The sequence below is a fragment of the Pyrus communis genome, chromosome 2 (assembly GCF_041283825.1).
Source record: "Pyrus communis isolate YQ-2024b chromosome 2, ASM4128382v1, whole genome shotgun sequence".
Lineage (NCBI taxonomy): Eukaryota > Viridiplantae > Streptophyta > Magnoliopsida > Rosales > Rosaceae > Pyrus > Pyrus communis.
In genome coordinates this window covers 661,109-685,025 of record NC_142566.1, presented here as the reverse complement: position 1 = coordinate 685,025, position 23,917 = coordinate 661,109, and the positions used below count along the sequence as shown (strand labels likewise).

At 38.7% G+C, this 23,917-nt stretch overlaps 1 protein-coding gene, 1 long non-coding RNA gene and 1 pseudogene across 3 annotated transcripts; 2 read left to right on the top strand and 1 right to left on the bottom strand.

Annotated features, from left to right (window-relative positions):
* Positions 1–2,600: 2,600 nt before the first annotated feature.
* LOC148698325 (uncharacterized) lies at positions 2,601–3,835 on the top strand. Its single transcript, XR_015953414.1, has 3 exons — positions 2,601–2,650; positions 3,445–3,650; positions 3,754–3,835. It is a non-coding gene; the product is annotated as an uncharacterized LOC148698325 (long non-coding RNA).
* Positions 3,836–8,502: 4,667 nt separating this feature from the next.
* Positions 8,503–10,230, bottom strand: LOC148698324 (uncharacterized). The gene is made up of 2 exons (XM_088700563.1): positions 8,935–10,230; positions 8,503–8,614 (listed from the first exon to the last, which is right to left on the bottom strand). The coding sequence occupies exons 1-2, from the start codon at positions 9,995–9,997 to the stop codon at positions 8,571–8,573; spliced, it is 1,107 nt and encodes a 368-aa protein (XP_088556689.1). The 5' UTR covers positions 9,998–10,230; the 3' UTR covers positions 8,503–8,570.
* Positions 10,231–13,691: 3,461 nt separating this feature from the next.
* Positions 13,692–23,504, top strand: LOC137748103 (tubulin-folding cofactor D-like; annotated as a pseudogene). Its single transcript, XR_015966852.1, has 12 exons — positions 13,692–13,754; positions 13,845–13,925; positions 14,227–14,424; positions 15,219–15,424; positions 15,531–15,746; positions 15,839–16,395; positions 16,488–16,666; positions 17,801–17,807; positions 21,850–21,933; positions 22,228–22,272; positions 22,412–22,597; positions 22,752–23,504. The product of XR_015966852.1 is annotated as a tubulin-folding cofactor D-like (transcript).
* Positions 23,505–23,917: the final 413 nt, after the last annotated feature.

Below are 23,917 nucleotides of genomic sequence, written 5' to 3'. Positions count from 1 at the left end.
GATTGCCTTTTTTTTTTTTTGTTTTTTTTTTGTTTTTTTTTTGTTTTTTTTAACATCTGGTTTGATGCCAATCTCGACTTTAATAAGACAACCATGGTTGCAGTTGCAAAGCTTGGTGCGGTAGCAGATTGCAGAGTCTGCATACCCATCATCGGAAATAAGAAGATGAAAAAGTTAAAACCTTAGTTTATTATAACTTAATTACATGACACCGTTTGAGTGCTTTGAGTTTTGTTTACATTTTACATGTAACATCCCACATCGTTTAGGGGAGTGGATCATGTAAGCCTTATATGTATATTCTCATCTCTACCTAGCACGAGGCTTTTTGGGAGCTCACTGGCTTCAGGTTTCGTAGGAACTTCGAAGTTAAGCGAGTTCGCGAGAGAGCAATCCCCATATAGGTGACCCACTAGGAAGTTCTCGTGTGAGTTCCCAAAAACAAAACCATGAGGGCGTGGTTGAGGCCCAAAACGGACAATATTGTGCTACGGTAGAGTTGTGCCCAGGATGTGATGGGGTTCTGGGGCGGGATGTGACAATTTGGTATCAAAGCCAATCCCTGGCCGGAAGTGTACCCACGAGGACGCCGGGCCCTTGAGGGGGGTGGATTGTAACATCCCACATTGCCCAGGTGAGTGGATCATGTAAGCCTTATATGTATATTCTCATCTCCCAAAAGGCCAGTGAGCTCCCAAAAGACCTCATGCTAGGTAGAGATGAGAATATACATATAAGGCTTACATGATCCACTTCCCTGGACAATGTGGGATGTTACATTACACGTGGTAGTAGTTACTGCCATTCATTTCGCCATAACCAGGAGAACCTCACGTAGAATGGGAGCATTTTTGCTCACCACTAGGCCCGGCCCTAGCCTAGGGCAACAAGGGCGACCGCACAGGGCCTCAAAAAATCGAGGGCACCAAAAAATTTAATTTCTATTATTATAATGTTATGTTCAATAAGCCTATAAAAATATAAAACTGGATATTTGTCATAAGATGTCATTTGCAGTGGTGTTTCGCTGCTTTCTTGCAATGGAAAGGAACACGGGTTCGAAACTCAAATGTGTTTTTTTTTTATTTTTATGCATTAATTTCATCTTTGGTTTAAATAAGTAGCTATATTTCTATATGTGCCTTTGACGAAAGTGGTTTTTACAAATTCATTTTCAATTAATTACCACCCTTTGGCAAATAATAATAATAGTAGTAGTCACCCAAGTTCAAAATGAGGACCTTTTTCTTTTGAGAACTTTAACTAAAAGCTCCTAGTACTGTTCACTTTAACGAAAAATCACATTTTTACACTAAAAAATCAATCTTAGTACTATTTACTTTACCATTTCGTTAAAACTCAAAGTTTTCAAGCTCTTTTCGTTAATTTTCCTTTTTCTTTAGCAATGATGTTCTGTTTCAATATAATGTTAGGGTTTAGGGTTACTTTTCTTTCTTATCCAATAAAAATGAGTTATATTTTTAATAACATATATTTGGTTTTTGGTTTTTCAATAATTTTTCTTTTGGTTCATTCATTGTTTATAACATTATATATAAAAATTAGAGAGAGAAAAATATGACAATTCTTATGAAGCTCCAAGGGACAATAAATTAGAAAATTATCCGATAACTATAAGTTTTATACAAAAATACCTTTCATACCTTAGTTGATTTTTGCTTGTGAAATATTTGTGTACCTTATCTAAATACAAACTAATATTATGGCTTAGAAATGAAATCTATTTTTTCTTCACTTATAAGTGAGAGATTTTAGGTTTGAGTCTTTTAAATGACAAGTTAGATACCAAATTATGGCCAACCCATCTTGTTGCTTAGCATAATCCCTCACATCATGCTATCGTTTTATCAAAGAAAAGTTACATCGGCATGCACAAATATGAACACTAAAACAATTGATATTTTTTTTTTCTGACGTGGAGTTATACTAGGGCACTTATTTTGGTGAGCTTTAATTAAGCTTCAAGTTTACACCGCAGTAGGTTGCTCTAATATGGTGCTGTTTCTCTGTTGTACTTCTACTCTGTTGTATTCGACGTTAGATTAATGATCGATGTTAAAGTTCAATTAAGTTTAAACTATAAATTCTTGGCTTGTAGAGATATAAATTAGCACTGATGAGAGTAAATCTTCTAAATAGGCACTACATTATGATATTCGAAGAGGTCCACATAGTGTTGGATCTCATGTACGGGATGCTGCAGCATATGTTTGTTGGGCTTTTGGCCGTGCATATTATCACACAGATATGAGAAATATACTGGACCAGCTTGCGCCACACCTTCTGACAGTGGCCTGCTATGACCGTGAGGTACTAAACTTTTATTATAGTATGATTTGAATCATTATTTGGTACCACATTTGCTTTAGGTTTCTTATTTTCTAGTTTTATGATGCTTAGGTTAATTGTAGAAGAGCAGCTGCTGCGGCTTTTCAAGAGAATGTTGGAAGACAGGGTAGTTACCCTCATGGAATTGACATAGTGAACACTGCGGACTATTTTTCACTTTCTTAACGAATAAAGTCTTATGTTCATGTTGCTGTCTCTATTGCTCAATATGAGGGTTATCTTTATCCATTTGTGGAACTTGTTTTAGCACTGCACAAGTGTGGGTATGCTCTTTCTGCAGGTTGGTGTTCTAACCTCTAAGAAATACAAGTAGAAGATTACAATGAGCAAAATAAAACTTGATCTTTGGGTCTACCTTCGATTAAAGTGTTTTCTTGTCAAGTTAGATTTCCAAGCACAAGGTTTCAGATTCAGAAACATTTCAGAAGTACAGTTTCTGAATCAAATGTGAACCGAGTAACTTTCTTAGAAATTGACTTGTATGTATGTTTATATATTTTCCGGCAGGTATCAGGATAAGGACGTAGTACTGTTCACCAAAGTGAACAGAAAAAGTAGGTGCAGTGGGATAAGAGGGAGATAAATTATAGGAGTGAAAGCATAGAGAAGTGTTTTCAAATGTTCTTTTTTTCACTATTTTTTTTTAATGTTAAAAACAGTGAAATGTTTTTTGAGCCACTTCTGAAACTTGAAAGACATGATTGCTTAGAAACAAAATGGTTTGATAGAACTAGGTCACACAAAACAAAGTCCTTGCTTACCAGTTTAGATGTTGTACCAAAAGCCCTAATCCATGAGGAGGAAGTTATAAAATGACATGTCTAGGAGCCAACCCATCTGAGGTCATTGACAGCATACGTTCCTAATGTCTCCTTTTCAGATAGTTTTCAAATTTCAAGTAAAATAGATCTTTTTTCTTTCCAATTCAAGCAAAGCAGTTGTACCGGGTTTGTTTTCTACTTTTCTTTTTCTATCCATGCTTTTTTTTGTTGGGGGCAGTGGCTGCGGTGTGGTGTAAGATTGGTAGTTTTTTTGCATTAGCCATTACTGTTTTGTTAAACTTGGTGTTTACAGATAAGCAAAAACGTGTTGCTGGTGTTGTGCCTGCTATTGAGAAAGCACGCCTTTATCGTGGAATAGGCGGAGAAATAATGCGTGCAGCTGTTTCCCGCTTCATTGAATGTGTATCTGTATCATCTGTGTCACTGCCCGAAAAGATAAAACGTAGTCTGCTTGATAGTCTTAATGAGAATTTGAGACACCCTAATTCGCAAATTCAGGTGGTTACCTCTTAGCTTTAAGTCTTCTAGCTAATTTCTTTTTTATTTTTATTTTTTTTCGGGTATCTAAATTGCGACTCAAGTTTTTTATTATTATATGCAGGATGCTGCAGCTGAAGCTCTGAAGCAAACATATCTGCTTGCTTCATCTGTTGGAGGTACTGGTGATATAACATCGAAGCACCACTACGATGTGGAGTCGACAGTTGGAGGAGGGATGAAGAATGGTACTGACAGAGGAGAGAACTTTGTGGAGGGTGGTTGGGGCTGAAGACGAAGAAACCAATATAGATAGCATGGGAGATGGAGGAAGAAGGTATTATTGGTCTCTCTATGCCTTTTGAGAGAATACAATTAATTTAAGGGAATTGTTATTAGCATTTCAAAAATTTCATTCTACACTTCAAACTTTTTATATTATGAAAGAAAAATATACTTGTAAAGAGTATAGAATGAGATTTTTAGAGTGTCAATAACACTTTTCTAATTTAATTACAAATATTAACGAGATAGTCACTGATTTTCTCCTCCAAACTTGCAAGGAGCTGTCAATTTTGCTCTAAATATTAATTTTAGCAAAGCTTCTTTGGGATTGAAAACTAATTCACCCACCTATGCTTCCATTTCCTTTCAAATTAGTTCACTTAAACTTTGAAATTTGGAACCTATAGGCCACAAGGGTAATGTGACATTCAACTTTCTTTCTCTCTTTTTAATTCAAACATGTATAAGACAGGCAGCAGTTGGGACCATGAAATAAAAAGAAGAGAAACCGTTGTTCCCTAGGGCTATATATTACTGGAATTAAATAAGTTGGTCTTTCGGGGGGTCATAAAGTTCATTGAATGTGGATATATAAATAAGATCAAATGCTGGTTGTAGTTTGAGTTCTATGGATGGGACCATACTAGCACATAGGGCCTTGTACTACAAGCAAGGTATTCATGGGGCTTCCAACAAAAAAGCTGGTCAAGATTATACGTAAAAGGATGAGAGATCTGAGAGTGTTTTATGAAACACACTAGTAAGATGTGTGATTGTGTGTAGCTAAAAATAATTCAACAAATTTGGGAGACGTAAATGATATACTTCTAAACTCTTTCATTGCTAGGAATAGAAGTCAAAGACATTAAAGATATGATTAATTGTCAAAATTTATTTTTAATACTATTTTAATTGAATATCAACTCAAACAAGTTAAGAATCTTCATCACATTCAAGATATTATCTCCTAATAAATATATTGAGAATATTCTTATCTCATCTATTCTACGAATGACTCACTTTGGTCAATGGGAATCTGTCATGTGTAAGGCAAAACCTTACAACCAGGTCGGTCGCGTCCCTATAAATGTCTCATCTTCACCAAATTATGATAAACTTTTTGCTATGCATACAAGCCCAGAAAGTCATAAACACTGAATATTTTCAGAAAAACTAACTTGGTCAAAGGTGTTATTTTGTTTTGTAGTTACAATTTCATCAAAACCGAAGACTGCGGAATTTTGCTACTACAATGTGCGCAATAAAACATTTGATAAATGTATTTAAAATGACTTTGATGTAATGCACAGAGAGATTTGTATATGACTATTTAAAATGAATCATTAAAAATCCTTTATTTCGCGGTCTTATGATATTCATGTAGTGAATTTTCAAACTTTTAATCTAATGTTTTGTGATATGTTTCTACTTATTTTCGCCTAAATCCTTCACCCATATATTTAATTAAGATCTCTTTGGTTCGAGTATTAGAAGTTTAAGAATAAGTATTGATAAAATATGAACCTGCTAGGGTTTCGTGGGTTCTAGGGTTTAAGCTATGAGAGAGAAGTGTTGAAGATGGTTTTGTATATTTGCTTAATGAAACAATTACAAGATGAAACATATATATAGGGAAGAAAAAGAACATAAGCCTAATTTTGCCTAACTTACCTATCTTGTTTGACTAACCTAACTTGCCTAACTTTGAACAAGAAAATTGACTAGCCTACCATTATTCCAACATGTTTATTTCATGCATTTTAATTGCTTAATACTCCCTCTCAAGGTGGAATGTGAATGTCAATCACACCCATCTTGCCAAGTAATGAGTGAAACATCCCTTGTCCAAGCGGCTTGGTAAATATATCAGCCAACTATGCTCCAGTACGAACGTAGGCTGTCGTGATAACCCCTGATTGAATATGTTCACGAACAACATGGCAATCGATTTCTATGTGTTTGGTACGCTCGTGGAACACGGGATTGGCTGCTATATGAAGAGCCGCTTGATTGTCACAATGCAGTTTTGCTGGCACATGATGATCAACTCGTAAGTCAGCCAACAAGTATTTCATCCATGTAAGCTCACACGTCGCAGAGGCCATGGCACGATACTCTGCTTCTGCTGAAGATCGAGAAACGGTGGTTTGTTTCTTAGTCTTCCAAGATACCAATGCTCCTCCAAGGAATATGCAATAACCCGTGACAGATCTCCTTGTAATTGAACATCGAGCCCAATCGGCATCACAATATCCAGCCAAGATTAGGTCCCCCTTTGAAGGAAATAGAAGTCCTTGTCCAGGTGCCCCTTTCAAGTATCGCAAGAGACGATGGACTGCATCTAAATGTGGTTTTCTTGGTTGTTGCATGTATTGGCTGAGTACATGAACTGCATATGAAATTTCCGGTCTAGTGATAGTAAGGTAAATAAGTTTACCAACAAGTCTCCTATACTTCGAGGCATCATGAAGAACTTGCCCTTCCGTTGGAGATAACTTCAAATTTTCTTCCATGGGAAATTTTGCAGGTTTGGCACCCAGTAAGCTGGCTTCATCAAGAATGTCAAGCGTGTATTTCCGTTGTGAGATAGAAATACCTTGAGAAGACCTAGCCACCTCTACGCCGAGAAAGTATTTTAATGGTCCCAGATCATTGATTCGAAACTGAGTGTGAAGAAACTGTTTGAGATCACGAATGGCCTCTTCATCATTGCCTGTGATGATCATGTCATCGACGTAGATTAGTATAGCTGTGAATGAGTGATCACGTACCTTGGTGAACAAGGAATAATCGGCCTTGGATTGTTGATACCCAGCTTGGTGTATAGCAGTGGAAAATTTGTGAAACCAGCTTCAAGAGGCTTGTTTAAGCCCATAAAGTGACTTGTTGAGTCGGCATACATTGTGCTCCCCCTGACGACGAAGACCAGGAGGCAGTTGCATATAGACTTCTTCCTCAAGATCTCCATGGAGGAAGGCATTTTGAACATCCATTTGGTGGAGAGACCAATGACGAACAGAAGCTACGGCCAAAAGACATCGGACGGTAATAAGTTTGGCAACTGGGGCGAAAGTCTCTTTGTAATCGATACCTTCACGTTGTGTAAAACCCTTGGTAACAAGGCGAGCTTTATAACGCTCGACAGACCCATCTGAATGATACTTGACCTTGTAAACCCATTTGCAACCAATAGCTCGATGCCCGGGAGGGAGACGAGTGAGAGTCCAAGTCTGATTTTGTTCCAAGGCTAGGAGTTCAGCTTGCATGGCGGCTTGCCATGCAGGATCACTATTAGCTTGCTCAAAGGTAGTGGGTTCAACAATGTTGGAAATAGCACAAGCAAAAGAACGGTGTGAAGAAGAAAGATGAGCATAAGAAACATAGTGAGATAAAGGATAACGTGTACCTGACATGGAAGAGGAGGTGGCACTGGGAGCAAGAGAGTGTACATGATATAAATGATAGCCCTGAAGTCGTACGGAGGGTTTTGGAGGACGGTTGGAGTGGCGAATGACAAGGGGAAGAGGGGAGGGAGCAGGCTCGGTGATGAGAGGGTCCGAGGAAGGGTTGGTGGCATGGATAGGGGGTGTGACTTGTGGTGGGTCGTGCGGTGGGTCGTGTGGTGTGTTGTGGGATGGAAGGGGGATGGTAGTGGTGGTAGGGGCAGGTGAGGCGATGGTAGTATCAAGGGGAAGGGAGAGAACAACACTGTCAGGTTGGTGATCTGGGGGTTGGGAAAGAAAGGGAAAGGTGTCCTCATGAAATATCACATCACGGGAGGTGGAGAATTTGTGGGTAGTGAGATCATAAACACGGTACCCCTTTTGACCAAGAGGATATCCAACAAATATGCATTTCCGAGCACGTTGATCAAACTTGTGTGTGGGAGTGAGATTTGTGGCATAGCATAAGCAACCAAACACACGCAAGTGATGAAAATCTGGAGGTGTACAATGTAAAAGCTCAAATGGGGTTTTGTGATGGAGGAGTGGTGTTGGTAAGCGATTGATTAAATAACATGCCGTTTGAACACTTTCCCCCCAAAAAATTAAAGGTAAGTTGGCTTGAAAACGAAGTGCTCGCCCAACATTTAAAAGATGGCGATGTTTTCTTTCAACGACCCCATTTTGTTGGGGAGTAGAAGGACAAGAAGTGTGAAACACAATACCCTTGCTATCAAAAAAAGAACGTAAAGAAATGGATTCAGCCCCATTATCTGCCCTAATTGTCTTGATCATGCGATTGAATTGTGTTTGAACCCAAGCAATAAAAGAACGTAACAACCCTTGTGTTTCAGATTTTAAACGCATAAGATGGATCCAAGTAAATCGTGAATAATCATCAACAATAGTAAAAAAATATCTAGCCCCCGAATGAGAATTGACTCGATGAGGTCCCCAAATATCACAATGTATTAAATCAAAAGGTGCTTGAGATGAAATAAAGCTTGACGGAAAAGACAAACGAGTTTGTTTAGCAAGGGGACAAATGTCACACAAATGGCTAGAATCAAACATAATAGTTGGAACTTGCTTGGTCAAAAGTTGTAAGGGACCGGTGGAGGGATGTCCTAACCGTCGGTGCCAAAGGTTTGAATGACGGTTGACATTGTGGGCTAAATGAGGATTTTGTGTTGACGACAAGTAATAGAGCCCATTATATCGCTTGCCCAGGCCAATCGTCCTCCTCGTAGCCATGTCCTGTATCACACAAAAGGTAGGAAAGAAAATCACTATGCATTGTAGAGACTCAGTGAGTTTGCTAACGAATAACAAATAAACTTGAAAATTTGGAACATGTAACACATCATCAAGTTTAAGAAGAGGAGTTGCTTGGACGGAACCAACATATTCTATAATGGCTTTTCCCCCATTCGGCATTTGTACATAATCACACATAGATTTCTTGTGAAGCAAGTGAGGTGAAGGAGATATATGATCCGTTGCCCCACTATCAATGATCCAATATAGGTTTTTCTGTGGTAAGGCTCCTGACATTTTAGACAGAGGTGTAAGAGTACCTGTGGCGTTTGCAAAATGGTGAGGATTACCATCCAAGTTGTTTTTCTTGAGCATGGCCATGATTTGGTTGTACTCTTCAGGAGTGAACTTGGGGCTGTCACCGTTGGTTTTATGATGGTGCTTATCCGTGACTGTGGCGACTTCACTGCCAGTCTTTATTTGATTAGCCGCAGGTTTCTTCTTGTTAGGAGGAATCATCTTTTTGCCATGGTATTTGTGCCCCGGTGGAAAGCCATTGAGATAGAAACACCGATCTACGGTATGATATTTTTGATCACAATATGAGCATTTAATAGAGGAGTTACCTCGTTGTGCAGTAGATTCCCTATGGCTTGTTAAATGCATCGCATGCAAACTGTTGTTATGACGAGTGAGAGATACCTCCACTTGTTTCTCTTGTTGTAAAACAAGAGAGTATGCCTTCCGAGTGTCGGGAAGTGGCTGCATCAACAAGATTTGCCCACGTACTGCGGCATAGGACTCGTTTAATCCCATGAGAAACTGCATCACTCTTTCCTTTTCATCACGTTCATTGATCTTCTTCAAACCCCCACAAGTGCATGTTGAGGGCTCATGATAGGACGTCAATTCATCCCACAATGCCTTTAGTTTGGTGTAGTAGACTGAGATCGATTGTTGCTCCTGTCTGTGCTCAACAATTTCTCTCTTAATTTGGTAAACACGTGAATCGTTCCCTTGAGAGAAACGATCACGCAAGTCAGCCCACACATCTGCTGCTGAAGTGTAGTAGGAAACGCTGCTTGCAATGTCTTCATGTACAGAATTCAGGATCCATGCGAGAACCATGTCATTGCATCGTTGCCACAATGCAAATTGTTTATCTGTTTCAGCAGGTGGGTCAATGGTTCCATCGACCAAACCTAGCTTGTTCTTAGCACTTAGACTGATGCGCATAGCACGGCTCCATGTGTTGTAGTTGTCTCCTTGAAGGGTTTTGGAGACCAAGATGTTCCCAGGTTGAGCAGAGGGGTGTAATAAAAACGGGTTCGAGAGATCAGTAGCCATCTCTAATGGTTTTGTGTTGGTTCCTGAATCACTCATGATGACGATGTTGTTGGTTGTGGTGCGGAAGCGTTGAAGATAGGTGGGGTATTCAGAGTCACCAGAAACGGTGCTCTGATACCATGATAAAATATGAACCTGCTAGGGTTTCGTGGGTTCTAGGGTTTAAGCTATGAGAGAGAAGTGTTGAAGATGGTTTTGTATATTTGCTTAATGAAACAATTACAAGATGAAACATATATATAGGGAAGAAAAAGAACATAAGCCTAATTTTGCCTAACTTACCTATCTTGTTTGACTAACCTAACTTGCCTAACTTTGAACAAGAAAATTGACTAGCCTACCATTATTCCAACATGTTTATTTCATGCATTTTAATTGCTTAATAAGTATGATATTGTATTACCATGTTTAGTAAGCATTCAAAATACACTTATTCACTACTTTATGTTTATACAAAATGAAAAGTTCTAATTAACTATAGATAAATATAATAAAAGAATGATGTTAGTAATGATATTATAATCATTTTTAAATCATAAATAAGATCGAACAAGAATTCACTTTGATCCGATTCAATGCTTATTGAATATGAACCAACAAGTCAAATTTGATAAATGCGATAAGCCGATTATAACAGAACCAAATATAGATCAAAGTTGCTCGATTCGATTTTGATCTGCTACATGGGCTTTTTAAAAGACAAAATACTTGTTACATGGTCTTTTTGGAGGAAGGGGGGAAAGCTAAAACCCTTGGGTACCATGATATGCTATTCCATGCGATGATAAATAATTTTCACGACATCACGTGAACCAAATTCTTCCATTTTTTCTCCCAAAAAAAAATCTTCCATTTCAGTTTCGTACGATTGATTTGTCATTCACATATACAAAAGAAGACATTCACTGTATCATAACTGGATTTCAGAAATCAACCAAGATCAACTGATAAGCAATGATATCACCATTTTGGACCCCTACTTCCTTGGTCTTCGGTTTTTGGATAGCACTGAACGTGACATCAATTTTGGCCTTTCATCTTTGGCTAGTGTATTGAGTTTCTACATGCAAGCACAAAAAATTTACTATGCTCTGACACTATACCAGAGCAATGGATGGTTAGACCCACAGTCAACGGAACAATGATGCGATGATTGAGATCACAGTACATATGTGCTTGCAAATAAGTGGCAACAAGGACCAAGAAGTAAGATCATTGCCCCAACGGAAACAAGCGAATCAGTGGTACTTTCATTTTTTGGTCAAAAATTACAATGGTAAAATTAAACCACTTGAGGCTCACAAAGATCATGAACTAGTGGCGAAGTCACGTGGGGGCGAAGAGTGGCGGCTGCCACTCCTCTTGCTGGAAAACATAATTGGAATGCTAGTTCAGCCCTTCCCCTCGCTGGAAAACCCGACCGGTTCAGGCTTCAGCCCCTCCCTGTTCTTCGATGATTTGGTTATGCTGCTGCGCAGCAACTGATTGCCTTTCTTTTTTTGTTTTTTTTTTTTTTTTTAACATCCGGTTTGATGCCAATCTCGACTTTAATAAGACAGCCATGGTTGCAGTTGCAAAGCTTGGTGCGGTAGCAGATTGCAGAGTCTGCATACCCATCATCAGAAATAAGATGAAAAAGTTAAAACCTTATTTTATTATAACTTAATTACATGACACCGTTTGAGTGCTTTGAGTTTTGTTTACATTTTACATGTAACATCCCACATCGTCTAGGAGAGTGAATCATGTAAGCCTTATATGTATATTCTCATCTCTACCTAGCACGAGGCCTTTTGGGAACTCACTGGCTTCGGGTTCCGTAGGAACTTCGAAGTTAAGCGAGTTCGCGAGAGAGCAATCCCCATATAGGTGACACACTAGGAAGTTCTTGTGTGAGTTCCCAAAAACAAAACCATGAGGGCGTGGTTGAGGCCCAAAACGGACAATATTATGCTACGGTGGAGTTGTGCCCAGGATGTGATGGGGGCCTGGGGCGGGATGTGACAATTTGGTATCAAAGCCAATCCCTGGCCGGAAGTGTGCTGATGAGGATGCCGGGCCCTTGAGGGGGGTGGATTGTAACATCCCACATTGCCCAGGGGAGTGGATCATGTAAGCCTTATATGTATATTCTCATCTCCCAAAAGGCCAGTGAGCTCCCAAAAGACCTCATGCTAGGTAGAGATGAGAATATACATATAAGGCTTACATGATCCACTTCCCTGGACAATGTGGGATGTTACATTACACGTGGTAGTAGTTACTGCCATTCATTTCGCCATAACCAGGAGAACCTCACGTAGAATGGGAGCATATTTGCTCACCACCAGGCCCGGCCCTAGCCTAGGGCAACAAGGGCGACCGCACAAGGCCTCAAAAAATCGAGGGCACTAAAAAATTTAATTTCTATTATTATAATGTTATGTTCAATAAGCCTATAAAAATATAAAACTGGATATTTGTCATAAGATGTCATTTGCAGCGGTGTTTCGCTACTTTCTTGCAATGGAAAGGAACATGGGTTTGAAACTCAAATGTTTTTTTTTTTTTTTTTATGCATTTATTTCATCTTTGGTTTAAATAAGTAGCTATATTTCTATATGTGCCTTTGACGAAAGTGGTTTTTACAAATTCATTTTCAATTAATTACCACCCTTTGGCAAATAATAATAATAGTAGTAGTCACCCAAGTTCAAAATGAGGACCTTTTTCTTTTGAGAACTTTAACTAAAAGCTCCTAGTACTGTTTATTTTAACGAAAAACCACATTTTTACACTAAAAAGTCAATCTTAGTACTATTTACTTTACCATTTCGTTAAAACTCAAAGTTTTCAAGCTCTTTTCGTTAATTTCCCTTTTTTTTTGGCAATGATATTCTGTTTCAATATAATGTTAGGGTTTAGGGTTACTTTTCTTTCTTATCCAAGAAAAATGAGTTATATTTTTAATAACATATATGTGGTTTTTGGTTTTTCAATAATTTTTTTTTTGGTTCATTCATTGTTTATAACATTATATATAAAAATTAGAGAGAAAAATATGACAATTCTTATGAAACCCCAAGGGACAATAAATTAGAAAATTATCCGATAACTATAAGTTTTATACAAAAATACCTTTCATACCTTAGTTGATTTTTGCTTGTGAAATATTTGTGTACCTTATCTAAATAAAAACTAATATTATGGCTTAGATATGAAATCTATTTTTTCTTCACTTATAAGTGAGAGATTTTAGGTTTGAGTCTTTTAAATGACAAGTTAGATACCAAATTATGGCCAACCCATCTTGTTGCTTAGCATAATCCCTCACATCATGCTATCGTTTTATCAAAGAAAAGTTACATCGGCATGCACAAATATGAACACTAAAACAATTGATTTTTTTTTTTTCTGACGTGGAGTTATACTAGGGCACTTATTTTGGTGAGCTTTTATTAAGCTTCAAGTTTACACCGCAGTAGGTTGCTCTAATATGGTGCTGTTTCTCTGTTGTACTTCTACTCTGTTGTATTCTACGTTAGATTAATGATCGATGTTAAAGTTGAATTAAGTTTAAACTATAAATTCTTGGCTTGTAGAGATATAAATTAGCACTGATGAGAGTAAATCTTCTAAATAGGCACTACATTATGATATTCGAAGAGGTCCACATAGTGTTGGATCTCATGTACGGGATGCTGCAGCATATGTTTGTTGGGCTTTTGGCCGTGCATATTATCACACAGATATGAGAAATATACTGGACCAGCTTGCGCCACACCACCTGACAGTGGCCTGCTATGACCGTGAGGTACTAAACTTTTATTATAGTATGATTTGAATCATTATTTCGTACCACATTTGCTTTAGGTTTCTCATTTTCTAGTTTTATGATGCTTAGGTTAATTGTAGAAGAGCAGCTGCTGCGGCTTTTCAAGAGAATGTTGGAAGACAGGGTAGTTACCCTCATGGAATTGACATAGTGAACACTGCGGACTATTTTTCACTTTCTTAACGAATAAAGTCTTATGTTCATGTTGATGTCTCTATTGCTCAATATGAGGGTTATCTTTATCCATTTGTGGAGAGCTGTTGTATAACAAAATTTGTCACTGGGTAGGCTTCAACTAGAATTCTTTTGATGCTTATTTCAACTGCCCTATAGTTTTTGAAGTTACTTTAAGCTTATATTCTCTACAATCTTAGCTGCTAAAGTTTTTAAATTCCGTACAGACTGCTTTTATCTATCAGTGTAGATCTTATGCTTTACACAATGTCATCAGGATAAAGGATTGAGAGAACTTGCGGCTAAGGCTTTTCTGCCTTTGTTAAATATGATCCTGAATATCTTGCAAACTATGCTGTGGAGAAAATAATTCCTTGCACTCTCTCATCTGATTTGTGCAAGCGCCATGGAGCAACACTGGCAGCTGGGGAACTTGTTTTAGCACTGCACAAGTGTGGGTATGCTCTTTCTGCAGGTTGGTGTTCTAACCTCTTAAGAAATACAAGTAGAAGATTACAATGAGCAAGATAAAACTTGATCTTTGGGTCTACCTTAGATTAAAGTGTTTTCTTATCTAGTTAGATTTCCAAGCAGAAGGTTTCAGATTCAGAAACATTTCAGAAGTACAGTTTCTGGATCAAATGTGAACCGAGTAACTTTCTTAGAAATTGACTTGTATGTATGTTTATATTTTTTCCGGCAGGTATCAGGATAAGGAAGTAGTACTGTTCACCAAAGTGAACAGAAAAAGTAGGTGCAGTGGGATAAGAGGGAGAAAAATTATAGGAGTGAAAGCATAGAGAAGTGTTTTCAAATGTTCTTTTTTTCACTGTTTTTTTTTAATGTTAAAAACAGTGAAATTTTTTTGAGCCACTACTGAAACTTGAAAGACATGATTGCTTAGAAACAAAATGGTTTGATAGAACTAGGTCACAGAAAACAAAGTCCTTGCTTACCAGTTTAGATGTTGTACCAAAAGCCCTAATCCATGAGGAGGAAGTTACAAAATGACATGTCTAGGAGCCAACTCATCTGAGGTCATTGACTGCATACGTTCCTAATGTCTCCTTTTCAGATGGTTTTCAAATTTCAAGTAAAATAGATCTTTTTTCTTTCCAATTCAAGCAAAGCAGTTGTACCGGGTTTGTTTTCTACTTTTCTTTTCCTATCCATGCTTTTTTTTGTTGGGGGCAGTTGCTGCGGTGTGGTGTGAGATTGGTAGTTTTTTTGCATTAGCCATTACTGTTTTGTTAAACTTGGTGTTTACAGATAAGCAAAAACGTGTTGCCGGTGTTTTGCCTGCTATTGAGAAAGCACGCCTTTATCGTGGAATAGGCGGAGAAATAATGCGTCCAGCTGTTTCCCGCTTCATTGAATGTGTATCTGTATCATCTGTGTCACTGCCCGAAAAGACAAAACGTAGTCTGCTTGATAGTCTTAATGAGAATTTGAGACACCCTAATTCGCAAATTCAGGTGGTTACCTCTTAGCTTTAAGTCTTCTAGCTAATTTCTTTTTTTTTTTTTTTTTTTTTTTTCTGGTATCTAAATTGCAACTCAAGTTTTTTATTATTATATGCAGGATGCTGCAGCTGAAGCTCTGAAGCAAACATATCGGGTTGCTTCATCTGTTGGAGGTACTGGTGATATAACATCGAAGTACCTCGAACTCTTGAGTGACCCAAATGTGGCTATAAGAAGAGGGTCAGCACTAGCGCTAGGTGTTTTGCCTTGTGAGCTTTTCTCCCATAGATGGAAGGATGTGCTTCTGAAGCTTTGCAACTCTTGTTTAATTGAGGTGCAAAGAGAGTTTTGGATCTTCATTTCCTTTCTCCTTTTTTGTGGAAGAATATCAGATGATGGTCTCCTAATTATATTTTTCATGTGTAGGATAATCCTGATGATAGAGATGCTGAAGCATGAGTAAATGCTGTCAAAGGACTTGTGTCTGTGAAGCATTAACTCGGGAAAAAGAACAATCTGGTATTGATGCTGTGGAGGGTGACATGTCCTTGTTTCTTCTCATCAAGGATGAAATAATGATGACTTTATTAAAAGCTCTTGATGACTATTCTGTTGATAACCGAGGCGATGTGGTTTCTTGGGTGCGTGAGGCTGCTATGAATGGCCTTGAGAGATGTACTTATATCCTATGTAAGAGTGATTCTGTTGGTCTCACTGGAAGATCAGGTCGAGTCGATTCTGCACTGGAGTTGCAGAACAGTGATGACAATAACCAGCTGCAATTATTGTATGATGCCAATCTTGCTACCAATATAGTTGCTGGCATTAGTAAGCAAACTGTAGAGAAAATTGACAAACTGAGAGAAGCAGCTGCAAAGGTTCTACAGAGGCTTTTGTACAACGAGATGGCCTATGTCCCACATATACCACACAGGAAAATATTGGAGGAAATTGTTCCTAATAAAGCTGATTTAAAGTGGGGGGTAAGCATACACATGCCACTTCTATAGTACTAATACTATTGATGAGTAAATGAAGTTCTTTGACGTAGGCCCTATCCTGTAGTTGCCTGTAGGTGCCAACTTTTTCATATCCTCGTTTTGTACAACTGCTTCAATTTGGCTGTTTTAGCAGATCAGTGCTATCTGGGCTAGTCATCTCTATTGGTGGGTTGCAAGATTGTTTGAGAAGGGCATCACTCACAGCATTGATAGAGTATCTTCAAGTTGTAGAAAGTGAAGACCAGAATGCAAGGTCCAGAGAGTATATTATTGAAAGTCCTATCTGTTTAATAGGGTTTGTGTCAACCCTAGTAGTGCTTTATCTAGTTGTATAAATGTCTTATCTTGTTGGCAGCTTGTTGGCAGCTAATAGGGTTTGTGTCAACCCTAGTAGTGTTTTATCTAGTTGTATAAATGTCTTATCTTGTTGGCAGCTTGTTGGCAGCTGGTTGACAGTTGATTGGCAGCTCCTTAATTCAAGGAGCTTAATTATGTTTCCTATGTCGACTTCTTAGCTTGATTCAAGGAAGTTCTAGGTTAGAGTCTTGAGTGTTGAGTGTAGTTTGCAACTCACTCAAACTCCTCTATATATTTGTATCATGTTTCTGTTCCTTGTACGACAACAATATACAAAATACACAAACTTCAAAAGTTAACATGGTATCAGAGCAGGCATCCCTCTGAAGCCTGTCTTTGAATATCTTACGCTGTGATTTCTCTTTAGCAAAACTATGGCTGATGAGCATTCGGAGGAAGAGAGCATCATTGCTTCTCCTTCCACTCACATCTCTGAAATGGATATCAATCCAAATCAACGACTCAGTTCAGTGTTACTGAATGAGTTCAACTATTTACCGTGGGCAAGAGCGGTTAGTCTCGCACTAGGTGGAAGATCCAAATTGGGTTTCATCGATGGCAGTTTTCCTGCTCCTGGAGTCACTTCTCCTGAATATGGAGGGTGGCTTTGCAAAGATCAACTGGTCATGTCATGGCTGCTTAATTCCATGGAAAGGAAGATTGCTGAGATCTTCAGCTATTCCGAATCGTCACTCACTCTCTGGACAACAGTGAAGGAGATGTATGGTAATCAAAATAATTCTGCCCGCATTTTTCAACTCAAGAAGGATATCTCCAGCGTTCAACAAGAAGGTAAAACCTTTGTTCAACATCTTGGCTCTCTAAGAAGCATGTGGAATGAGCTGGATGTCTATAGACCTCACACCACTGATCCCACGGTGCTTCTTAAAAGAACTGAAGAAGATAAGATATTTCAATTGCTGTCTAGTCTGAGCTCAGACTATGAGGATTTAAGAAGCCATATCCTCATGAATCCTGAGCTACCATCCTTCACTAGCATTTGTGCAACCATCCAACGTGAGGAAGTAAGAAGAAAAGTCATGAACAATGGTACAAAAACCATTGTGACTGAAGCTAGGGCATATCTGACAAATGAAAAAAGATACAAAGGAAAAAACCCCCATCTAAAGTGCCTACACTGTGACAACATCGGGCATGTGAGAGATAAGTGCTGGATTCTCCATCCAGAACTTAAGCCAGATTTCATGAAGGACAAAACCACGCAGAAGACAAGTCGAGCACATCCTCGTGCCAACATTTCATCATCTTCATCTTTCAACAGTTCTGATCCATACAAACAGTTCGCTGCAAATCCTGCTACTCTTATAAATGAGTTCGCAGCCTATCTTCATCAAAAGAAGGGTACGGAAGATCGAGCTGCTGAACATGAAGATGGAAGTACCTCGGCATTGCTTGGCAAGTTTGCTAGTTTCCTGGCTGATGCTGATCACTTACCTCAACAAGGCATGAAAGGTATCATGAATGCTTTCAAAACTGCTCTTAAAATGAATGAGTTGCATGATTTTTGGGTTGTAGATTCAGGTGCCACAGATCACATGACTAATCAAGTGTCAAAATTGCATAAATTCGAGAAACTTCATAAACCATCACATGTGTCTGTAGCTAATGGTGAAGGTGCTAGGATTGTAGGCAAGGGAAAAATTCACTTGATATCTGATCAAATAGAGTCTATGGCCTTATACGTGCCTTCGTTTCCATTCCAACTTCTCTCAGTAGGGAAAATCACAAATTCCTTAAACTGCTTAGCCATTTTTTCACCAAAAAATGTCATTTTTCAGGATCTTGTCACCAAGAGGAAGATTGGTGAAGGATTTTACCTAGATGGTCTCTATTACATCTCGAAAAGCTCTCCCAGTGGATTACAAGCAAAGTCTATACCCGTACATGTCTCCATTCAAGACCAGTTTTTGTGGCACCAGCGATTAGCACACCCATCTCAACATGTTTTGTCCACATTGTTTCCAGATTTAGACAAAGAACAAATTCATTGTGAAACTTGCCACATGTCAAAGGCAACAAAGCTACCCCTTCGTTCATCTTTGTCTAAAGTTTTTCATCTTTTTGAACTTGTACACTCGGATGTATGGGGACCAACTAGTGAGTCTTTTGATGGTTACAAATATTTCATAACCTTTGTTGATGACTATTCAAGAGCAACTTGGTTATATTTGTTAAAATCAAAGAGTGAAGTGATGGAAGTGTTTAAAGACTTTCATAGTCTTGTTAAAAACCATTTTTCCTCTCAAATCAAAACACTAAGGTCTGATAATGGCACCGAATACATGTCCCAAGTCATGACTCAATATTTGAGCAACAATGGCATCATGCATCAAACTAGTTGTGTTGGCACACCTCAACAAAATGGTATTGCCGAGAGAAAAAATCGAGATCTCCTTGAAAAAACTAGGTCATTGATGTTTCAAATGAATGTACCTAAACGTTTTTGGTCTCAAAGTGTTATGGCAGCCACTTATCTGATCAACAGGTTACCTAGCAGGGTTTTGGGGTTCAAATCACCAATGGAAATTGTAAAGAACAGGAAAATAGACTTGTCACACCTTAAAGTCTTTGGATGCATTTGTTTTGTCCATGTTCAGTCCTTGCATCGAGACAAACTTGACCCGAGAGCAACCAAATGCATTTTCCTTGGTTACTCATCCACACAAAAGGGATACAAATGTTACAATCCACAACTTAAGAGGTTAATTGTTTCCAAGGATGTCAGATTTCATGAAACTAACCCTTATTACAGCCAAGCTCTGGATAGTTCAAGTGAGGGGGAGAATTACTTGGATTTGTTTCCATTGCCAAGAACTGAAATCCTTGCCACTGAAGTACCTGATGCAATGGTGCCTGTTCATCACACAAATGTCCCTACTGAAAATGACAACCAAGCCTCAAGTAATGATACCAACAATTCTGAATCAATCCACAGTATTGCTCCTGAGGAATCATCCTACGAGTTGCAATCGACTGCACCTCGACGCAATCCTACTCGTGAAAGACATCCTCCAGCAAGACTGCAAGACTTTGTCACTTACAAACCAAGACATCCACTGTCTCACTACGTGTCCTATCACAAAATGTCTCCTAAACACACTGCTTTCCTGTGTACTATATCTGAACATGTTGAGCCTCAGTCATTCCAAGAAGCAAATCAATCACCAGTTTGGCAGCAAGCCATGCAAGATGAACTGAATGCCCTTGATCAACACAAAACCTGGAGCATTGAGACACTGCCTAAGGGAAAGAAGACAGTAGGTTGCAGGTGGATATACAAGGTTAAATTCAACTCAGATGGATCCATAGAAAGACACAAGGCAAGATTAGTGGCTCGTGGCTTTACTCAAACATTTGATGTGGACTACAAAGAAACATTCGCCCCTGTTGCAAAGATGAACTCTGTAAGAGTACTACTTTCAGTTGCTGTTAACAAAGGATGGCCTATGTTTCAAATGGACGTAAAGAACGCCTTCTTACATGGTGAGCTTGAAGAAGAAGTCTTCATGAGGTTACCCCCAGGCCATCCTCAAAGTCATGAACCTGATCTTGTGTGCAGATTGCACAAATCAATTTATGGTCTTAAACAGTCACCAAGAGCTTGGTATGCCAAGCTAAGTTCAGTCCTCACAACGGTTGGTTTTAAAAGAAGCAATGCAGACTCTTCATTGTTCGTACGCACGGGCACTTCTGGGAAACTGGTCGTTCTTGTCTATGTCGATGATTTAATCATCACAGGAGATAACATGGATGAAATAACTAAGCTCAAGCATTCACTGCAACAACGTTTTGCCATCAAAGATCTTGGCATACTCAGATATTTTCTTGGCATCGAAATGGCTACCTCTCCCAAGGGTTTCTTTCTCAGCCAACGGAAATATGTTCTGGACCTTCTCAAGGAAGCAAACATGAGTGATGCTAAACCTGTCAATACACCTCTTGACACGAAACTCAAACTTAGCTTGGAAGGACAACCACTGCCCAACATCAGCTATTATCAGCGTCTTGTGGGTAAGCTGATCTACTTGACTATTACAAGGCCTGACATAGCCTATTCAGTAAGCATTGCTAGCCAATTTATGCACTCTTCCACCATGGAGCATTTTAACCTTGTCAAGAGACTACTTCGGTATCTCAAAGGTTCAATAGGTCGTGGCATCATCATGAAAAAGAATGAGAGCACTGAGATCACAGGTTATTGTGATGCTGATTGGGCTGGCAACTCTATTGATCGTAAGTCTACAACGGGGTATTGCACATTTGTGGGAGGCAATCTTGTTACCTGGAAAAGTAAAAAGCAAGCCGTAGTTGCTCGATCCAGCACTGAGGCTGAATATCGCGCCATGGCATCTACTGCCTGTGAACTAATATGGCTAAAAGGTTTGCTGTGCGACTTAGGTGTCTCTACTACTCAGTCCATGTCTCTTTTCTGTGATAACCAAGCGGCAATGCACATTGCGTCCAACCCCGTCTTCCACGAGAGAACCAAGCACATCGAAGTTGATTGTCACTATGTCCGTGCACAGGTACAATCACAGGTCATCAAAACTCATTTTGTCAAGAGCTACGATCAACTCGCAGACCTATTCACTAAACCTTTAGCATCACCTCAGTTTCAGCGACTTCTCGGCAAGCTTGGATCCATCAACCTCCTGGATCCAGCTTGAGGGGGAGTATTGAAAGTCCTATCTGTTTAATAGGGTTTGTGTCAACCCTAGTAGTGCTTTATCTAGTTGTATAAATGTCTTATCTTGTTGGCAGCTTGTTGGCAGCTAATAGGGTTTGTGTCAACCCTAGTAGTGTTTTATCTAGTTGTATAAATGTCTTATCTTGTTGGCAGCTTGTTGGCAGCTGGTTGACAGTTGATTGGCAGCTCCTTAATTCAAGGAGCTTAATTATGTTTCCTATGTCGACTTCTTAGCTTGATTCAAGGAAGTTCTAGGTTAGAGTCTTGAGTGTTGAGTGTAGTTTGCAACTCACTCAAACTCCTCTATATATTTGTATCATGTTTCTGTTCCTTGTACGACAACAATATACAAAATACACAAACTTCAAAAGTTAACATATATGCTGTCTACTGACATGCTTTGGGTTCTCCAACAGTATCAGAGATGTGATATAGTCATTGTACCTGCTTTGAAGGTATTGTCAAATACTACCTTATTCTGAGAAGTGAGAAATACGAATCTCTTTGTTTTATAGAAATTATGAAGGAATTAGAGGCTTCAGAGAGCAGAGTTAAATAATTAGTTAGCTTCTTGTTTATTCTTACCTGAGACCTTGGCTGGCTTCAGACTTCAGAGAGATGATACCAAAACCATGTGTTAATGTTATTTCCTTTGGCTAATCATAAGTTCATAACCTATTTATTGCAATATTCATCATCCTACCTTGGCCAAGTTTCTTGATTTCAATGATATCTCTTTGGTATTGCAGACCATCAAGATTCTTTTCAGCAAACAGATATTTCTGAGTATGGAGGTTAGCCCCTTATTGTCTTTAAACTTTTCGATATTAAGTGCATGTTTTCTGTTTCATATAGTGCTTTGCAGTCAGTCTTGTGATTATACATGAGATGAGGACAGTTCTGATTTATTTGGATCTCAATTTCAATTTACAGGTTCATACACTTGTTTTTTGTGCTGGTGGTTTGGACTCTCTGGAAGTTGAATTAAAAGGGTCAAAGGACTTCTCCAAGCTATATGCAGGCATTGCAATACTTGGATATATTTCTTCAGTTTCGGAATCCATCAACACTCGGGCCTTCTCTCATCTTCTCAGTTTTCTTGGCCATTGCTACCCTAAGGTATGTGGTTCCCAAGAAGTTTAAGTATTTATGGATCAAAACCTTAATCATAATTGCATTGTCTTCTCTCTTAACCGATTGTACCACTAGCAGGTAGCTGCTCCAGTTGCAATTGTATGTTTCCTATAAGTTCTTTCTTCTTTCCTCTACCCAGATACGGAAAGCTTCTGCTGAACAAGTTTACCTTGTCCTCTTGCAAAATGGGGGTCTTGTGGTTGAGGACAAGATGGAGAAAGCACTTGAAATTATTTCGGAAACCTGCTGGGAAGGTGACATGGAAGCAGCAAAATTCCAAAGGTTGGAGTTGTATGATATTGCTGATCTTGACACAGATATACTTCGAAAGTCTAGTAGTCGAATATCAAATAAGGATGGTAACAGAAAGCCAACAACTACAGATGAAAATGCATCATATTCCTGGTTAGTTGAGTCATCTGGCTTCTAAATGTGTACACTAATGCCTCGTTTTCTCCTGCTGGCTAAACACGACAGCCCTCCTATTGTTGTGCTTCGTTCTTCAAGTGTGCTTCGAGGTGCTGGCTGATATTTGGTTTGGAAAATCTCCATGGATCCTATACATGGATTCAATGAGAGCTCTTTTTTTGTAGCTTTACGTTACGAGTCTTGGCACGTTCTTTGTAAATAACTGAGTTCAAATTCCTCGGCTCGTTTCTACTTTGAGGGCCAAATATAGCAAGGCCGATAGAATTTGAGTAGTGAATCTTTTTTCGATGATTCCATGTAGCCCTTCGTTAGAGAGGGATTTTAGAGCCGCCATGTAGCCCTTCGTTGGACATGGCCTAAGCCTTCAAAGAAGCTATAGACTATACACTTTAGCATGCTGAGTCCAATTTTCACTTTGTGGAATTCACATCGTTAATTTAGTCTTATTTTTCCTGCTTCTTTTTGTTGTGCGTCTTTCTTGAGTCTGCAATCTCTTTGTGGAAAGTTTCTACCATACATAATTGGCAATGCCATTAGCGACGGTGAGTTAGATACTTAATTATAATAACTTAGCCTAGTTAATTTGTTTCCTACGTTATACTATGGAAGTATAAGTACAGTTTGTCCTCATCAAATTTATTCTTTCATCCTTTATGGACATCTATTTGTATGCTTACAATGACAAGGAAATTAGTTTACAAGCTAATTATAATAAGAGCATATGTTAAGTCATTAAAATGATAAATGGTTTAATGCCTAAAAAAAGTTAATCCTTACTTCTTTTTCCTTTTAAATTGCGAGACACATGTTTACAAAATGGGTAAGCTAGGTAGACCAATTTTCGACCAAATTTGCAAACTAAATAATATGTTACCA

Excerpts from the sequence above, each read along its gene's own strand:
- LOC148698324 (XM_088700563.1), bottom strand. The coding sequence starts at position 9,997 with ATGAGTGATTCAGGAACCAACACAAAACCATTAGAGATGGCTACTGAT. Across the intron at positions 8,615-8,934 it reads CCATTTTGCAAACGCCACAG|GACATGGCTACGAGGAGGAC; the intron begins GTACTCTTACAC and ends TGTGTGATACAG.